General features: G+C 42.3%; 1 protein-coding gene across 1 annotated transcript; it reads right to left on the reverse strand.

Annotated features, from left to right (window-relative positions):
- On the reverse strand, window positions 1–1,204 carry LOC131153556 (uncharacterized). Its single transcript, XM_058105943.1, has one exon. It carries the CDS (start codon window positions 802–804, stop codon window positions 166–168), a length of 639 nt encoding a protein of 212 aa, XP_057961926.1. The 5' UTR covers window positions 805–1,204; the 3' UTR covers window positions 1–165.
- Between the last annotated feature and the right edge of the window lie 5,907 nt (window positions 1,205–7,111).

Genomic DNA, 7,111 nt, shown 5'->3' on the forward strand with positions numbered 1-7,111 from the left:
TTTTATGAAATTTTAATGAAAATTTAAATATATATTACTCTTAATCGGCTAATTTAAATTCAAAATTAAAAATAAAACAGAAAAATAAAAAACTAAAACGAGAGAGAAGAGATAATACGTTTATAACATGAGTGTTACAAGGACCCAAATTAAGCCGGTCCAACTTCAGGAGACCGACCGGTTCAAGCCCTCCCGGGCGGCGACGGACCCGGGTTCGATCCTCACGGCCTCCTCGAAGGCCTTCCTCGCCTCATCTCGCGAACCCATCAGCTCGCGGCACCGTCCCAGGATGCACCACGCCTTCGCGTTATCCGGACTCAGCCTCACCGCCTCCGTCAGGTCCGACAGAGCCGCCTCCGCCCGCCTCCTCCCCCGATTCATCTCTACCTGCAGCTCCGCCCGCTTGAACAGCGCGTCCCCTCGCTCCCGATCAGACAGCGACCTCACCGCAGGCGGAGAGAGCGCGGCGTCCAGCGATCGGAGGGCGGCGGGCTTCCGGTCGAGAAGATCGAGGGCTAGGGCTTTGAGGATGTGAGCGGCGGCGTCCCTGGGCTCGAGCGAGAGGGCCTTGTCAGCCTCGCCGACGGCGTCCTTGGCGATCGCGAGGGAGGCGGATCGGCTCCGCGCGGATCTGGCACGGGCGAGGAGCTGAGCGCCGTTGAGGAAGTGGCGGTTGGCTTGGAGGCTGGATCGGCCTCTGGTGCGGAGTTTGGAAAGGGCTTTTCTTGGCAGGCTGTACAGAGCGAAGAGCATGCCTAGAGTTAGGAGAAGAATCGCCGCCTGCATCAGAATGTCCGGCGACATCCTTCTTCGGAGACTCACAGTGACGACTGCCGATTGGAGTGGGAAGACGGTTCGCGGAGTGGCTGTGGTGGTGGGATGAAGACGGTGATGCGATCTAGACCGTTGGATCTGTGGAACGCGAGGTATGAGTTGCGGCCATTTTTAATTGCGAAAAAACAAATATCTGAAACAAAAATTAAAAATTAAGAATATATTTAAATTTTTTTTAAAAAAGAGAACGTCGTCAATTTTTTTTCATTTTTTCATTTTCATTTTTATTTATTTTCTTCTCTTTATTTTGCAAATTCTGTAATTTCATATTATTATTTGAGTAATCGCATAAATTTTTTATTAATTTACATGACTTTATTTTATTAATTTCTTTTGTGAATAGGTCAAATAAATGTTTTGTCTCATATTTTTTTAATGCGGGGAAGCATTTCTAGTCGAAGTGAAATTATGTAGTGTTAAAAAAAAAAGGACTTATATACACGAGGCATGAGTCGGGCAAGTTGTGGCTAATTCAAGCTTAAGCTCTATTTGAGCTTATAGTTTATTATTCAGGTACCACTTGTTTAACATGTGCATAATTTAAACTCAACTCATTTAAAGCTTGTTTTACATAGGGCTGAGCATTGATGAATTCAATTAATTAACCGAAAAATTTAGGTTAAAAAATTTCATAACCGAATCGACCAATATTTCATATTTAACCGAAATTAAAACTGATCGAATCGAATTTCGGTTAACCAATTTTTACCAATTTAATATTTTAATATATATAAAATATAAATAATGTATATAATTATTTATTATTAATTTATACTATTCGGTAAATTCGATTAACCGAACCCAAAAATCGAATCGAAAATTGAAAATTGAAAATCAAAATTCAACAAAAATGAAAATCAAATAGAATCGAATAAATTTTTAACCAAACTGAATCGACGGAATTTGCTTGGTTAATTCAGTTAATTCGTTTTTAATTGAATTATGCTCAGTCGGCCCAGGTGTACATCTAGAGCAGGGGTAAATAGACGCTTTTCCGTATATATAAATTTTTCTACAAAATAAAATGACTAGGCAAGAAGCAAGTGAAATATATCACAATTGTTCCAAAGCAAATAAGCATGAACAAATAAATAGATGAAAGGTTCAACATAATGATTTAACGTGGTTCGGCTCCAAGCATACGTCCATGCCTTAGCTCCAAGTCAAGGATTCTCAAATCCACTAAACAATCTCCTTTCAAGCCAAAAAAACCTTTACAAGACGAGACCCTATCCTAATTGCTCACCAAGAGCTTCAACAAGGAATTCCCCAAGAACCTCATTCACAATGGCTCTCAAAGAACCTTCAAGTACAATGAATTAATAGCAAGTAGGTACAATACAAAATGCTCCTTCTTGAGCTGATATTACAAATATAAATCTCACTCTACTCTCTGTTGCAAATGATGTGTAAATAAGAATGAGGGGCAAGAGAGCTTGAGAGCAAATATGAGACCTAAAATGAATGCACAATGAATATGCTCAACCACCAATGCTTTGTCACGCCCCGAACCTTGAAATGGGGCCCAGGGGTGAATTAAGTAACTTAATCTATCTCTGTATCAATATAAACATACATGATACCATATACAAGAGGGTTCAACCCTGTGGGGTAACGAATGCCCTATATACATGCATACAATACGTATCCATACTCATCAATATACGCAGCGAAATACGGTCTTTCTTTACATCAAACTGTATCATACCAGAATCTATACCATACAGGGTTAAACATACCTACAAATACTATGCATACCATGGGTGTCTACAAAATCCATCAGGACAACCCAGTTATAAAATTCGTACCTATTAGGTGCTAACAGTAGCTAAACACACCCCCCGCTTTCAGATGCTAGGATGCTAGTTTCGGCTACCTGAAGGACCTGAAAAATATTTGTATATATATTCGGGGTGAGACACCTCTCAGTAAGGGAGAAAACATGTTATATCAGTGTGTGGCATACCAGTGTCTTTTTTATACTTCATAACACATACATACGATACAGTTTGAAACACATACGTACAGTTTCAAAACAAGTTCCATACATTCCCATACAATTCCATACAGTTCCAGTATTTTCACAAAACCATTCCAGTTCATACGATACTCAAATACATACATACATACATACATATGGTAAGTGTCGTCACACTACTCACAATTGCACAAATCACTGAGTCTCACAGCGGTTACGTTCCAACACATTAAACTACGAAGGTTTCTGACTCAGGCCCAATAGTGAATCCATTGCTACACATGCAACTACACAAGGTCACCTGGTCTAACCCCGATTATGTTACCATGTGCAAACTACGCTGCGTCAACCTAGGCCCATTGTGGTTCGTTGCTACATTTGATGACTAACCGAATCATACTGGTGATATTTCGCACCCCGGATATAGAGCCGGCCACTTGCCCACGGTAGTTAACCGTTATAGGGCACAGCGTACTGTAGTTAGCTGCCCCTAGCTGTTACGACGTACGGTAGTTAGCCGTCCCTAGCTGTTTTTTACAAAACCTAGAATCACTTTGGAACTCACGTCCCTATACATTTCAGCGTACGGTAATAAGCCACCACATAGCTGTTTTTCATAAATATCTGGAACAACATACAAACATAAACACATACCACACTTATTTGGTTTATGGCAAATCATATCGTTTACAATTTCAAGTATACAGTTTATGCAAATATGGATTACAGTCACCTCAATAATACAGTTTAAATAACATAACGGTTTTCCAATCAAATAAGAGATGATACCCGAAATCCCAAATTTTCTCGAAAACTATAACCCGAAAATCCTGTGTTTTCACCCGATAGATTTCCCCAAATAAGTAGTCAAAACATACATACGATCGTAGCCTACAGGCCTACCGATCCTGATTTCGAAGATGAACTGATATAAATGGAATCCCCTTACCTCAACCCAAAACCAAACCACGAACTCTATGGCCCTCAAAACTACGAACCGAGACTCCGAAATCTACAAATCACAATACTAAACATGCTTACGATCCATACTACTATACATATACCGAATCAGAAATGAAAATCGAGCCTTACCTCGATTTTGGCCCGAAACTCGAAAACGCTCGAACCGAGATTCCGATCCACAGAAGTTGTAGAGAATCCCTCCACGATCCTCGTGGTAACCTCAGATTTCCGATTCTATCAACGACCAGCAAGGAAATCTAGAGAGAGAGAGAGAGTAGAAAGAGTTTAGAGAGAGAGAGTAGAGAGAGTTAGTGAAGAAAAAACCAAATATCCCCTTTTTAAGCCTTTAACTCGCCCGATTTTCATCTACGAAAAGTACCTTTGTCGACGAAAAATCAAGAATTTTGTCGCGGATATTGGCAGCCTCGTCAACGAAGTCTGATATTTAGAATTTTTCAGACCTCTCGGCTTTTCTTCGTCGACGAACCTCTGAATTTCGTTGATGAAAAGTCTACTGCCTTCGTCGACGAAATCTGCAGAAATTCCTTTATATTTTTCGGGTTCTTACAATCTCCCTTCCTTACAAAAATTTCGTCCTCGAAATTTGAAATCTCTCATTACAACACATTCATGCTACTACATACATACTCACTTTGAAGCGAAACCAAATTGTCATGACAGACACATACGTACCAAGCTGTCACAATACATATATACTGATACCAAGCGGTCACCATCCATACATACATTCTCTAGAGGACACGGTGGCCATTTATACGCAGCCCCGTTACAATACGTACATACACACTCTAGAGAATACGACGGCCATGATACCCAGCTGTTACGATACATACATACTCTACGAATACGGCGGTCATTTATACGCAGTCTCGTTACAATACATACATACATTCCCTCACTTATGGCGGAGGAAAATACCGTGGTCACATACATACACAGTCTTAGGAGTTCACAATACTACAAGACTCTCCCTGAGACTAACCACTGAATACAATACGATAACAGAGGATTACATACATACATACTCATACTACCTTGCTATCAAAATACTACTCATACAGCTGTGGATACTTCCGGCATATTACCGTTTCTAGTTCCCAAGAAGCCTCCTCTACCTCGTAGTTTCGCCACAATACCTTCACTAATGGTATCTCTTTGGTACGAAGCTTCTGAACTTTACGATCCAAAACCTGAATAGGTATCTCCTCATACGCTAAAGTATCCCCAATTTCCAACTCATCGTAACTGATAACATGAGACGGATCCAACACGTACCTTCTCAGCATAGATACGTGAAACACATCCTGGACCCTCGAAAGTGCTGGAGGTAATGCTACTCTGTAGGCTACCGGACCCACTCGCTCAAGTACCTTGAATGGTCCGATATACCTCGGGCTCAACTTGTCATTCCTGCCGAATCTCATCACTCCCTTCATCGGAGCGATTCGCAGAAATACCTTACCTCCCACTTCAAACTCTAACTCCCGACGGCGAACATCGCGTAACTCTTCTGCCGACTCTGAGCTGATCTAATCCTCTCCCGGATCAAACCCACCTTCTCAGACGCCTGCTGCACAAGTTCAGGTCCTAAAACCTGGCGTTCACCCACCTCATCCTAATACAAAGGAGACTGACACCTTCAACCATACAAAGCCTCGAACGGTGCCATCCCTATGCTAGCCTGGAAGCTGTTGTTATAGGCAAACTCCACTAGTGGCAGAAACTGAATCCAACTACCACCGAAGTCTAATACACAAGCCCATAACATATCCTCCAAGATCTGTATCGTCCTCTCCGACTGTCCATCAGTCTGGGGGTGGAACGTTGTACTGAAAGTAAGCTTTGTCCCCAATGCCTCCTGCAAGCTCTTCCAAAATCGAGAAGTAAACCTCGCATCCCGATCTGAAACAATGGACACTGGAACTCTGTGCATTCTCACAATCTCATGCACATACAACTCTGCTAGCCTACTCAAAGAGTAGTTAACCTTTATCGGTATAAAGTGAGCAGATTTTGTCAATCTGTCCACAATTACCCAAATAGCATTCTGCCCGTGAAGCGCTGTCGGTAATCCAGTAATAAAGTCCATGGAAATATGTTCCCATTTCCATGCCAGAATAGGCAAAGGCTGCAACGGCCCTACCGGCCTCTGATGTTCAGCTTTCACCTGCTGACACGTCAGACACTGCTCCACAAACCGGGTAATATCCCTTTTCATACCACTTCACCAGAAGGACTCGCGCAAATCCCGATACATCTTTATACGACCCGGATGTATCGTATACAAAGAACGATGCGCTTCCTCCAGAATCATCCTTCTAATCTCATCGTCACTTGGAACACACAATCTGGTCCCAAACTTCAACATACCTCTGTCAGAGATGTTAAAATCTGCAGCCAAACCCTATCGTACTTTCCCCTCAATCTCTGCTAACTCTACATCACTAGCCTGTGCAGTTTTAATACGCTCAAACAAATTCGATTGGATTATCAAGCTGGCAATGAAAACCTGATGATCACCAGACATCAACTCTACGTTAAGGCTTTCCAAATCTCGTCTGATATGATGCTGAGTTACAACTGTAGATATTGCTGCATGTTCTGACTTCCGACTCAACGCATCTGCTACCACATTAGCCTTTCCTACGTGATAGCTGATCATACAATCGTAGTCCTTAATCAATTCTAGCCACCGCCTCTGCCTCATATTTAGCTCTTTCTGCGTGAAGAAATACCTGAGGCTCTTATGATCAGTGAAGATCTCACACTGTACACCATACAGGTAATGTCGCTAGATCTTTAAGGCATAAACAACAGCAGCTAACTTTAAGTCATGCATAGGGTAATTCTTCTCATACTCCTTAAGTTGCCGAGAAGCATAAGCTACTACCTTACCCTGTTGCATAAGCACACATCCCAAACCTTTCAGAGATGCGTCACTATAAATCACAAAGTCCCCATCCCCTGAAGGAATGGTCAACACCGAAGCAATAACCAGCCGGTGCTTCAACTCGAGAAAACACTGCTCGCAATCACTAGTCCAGTCATACCTCACCCTCTTCTTAGTCAACTGTGTCAGAGGTCCAGACAATTTAGAAAATCCCTCCACGAACCGAAGATAGTAACCCGCCAGTCCGAGAAAACTCCGAACCTCCTACACACTCTTTGTCTAGCCCAGTCGACCACAACTTCAATCTTGCTAGGATCAACAGAGATACCGCCCTCAGACACCACATGGCCTAAGAACGCGACCTGATTTAGCCAAAACTCACACTTCTTCAGCTTAGCGTATAGCTTCTTCTCTCGCAACCTCTG

This window comes from Malania oleifera, chromosome 1 (assembly GCF_029873635.1).
Source record: "Malania oleifera isolate guangnan ecotype guangnan chromosome 1, ASM2987363v1, whole genome shotgun sequence".
NCBI lineage: Eukaryota > Viridiplantae > Streptophyta > Magnoliopsida > Santalales > Ximeniaceae > Malania > Malania oleifera.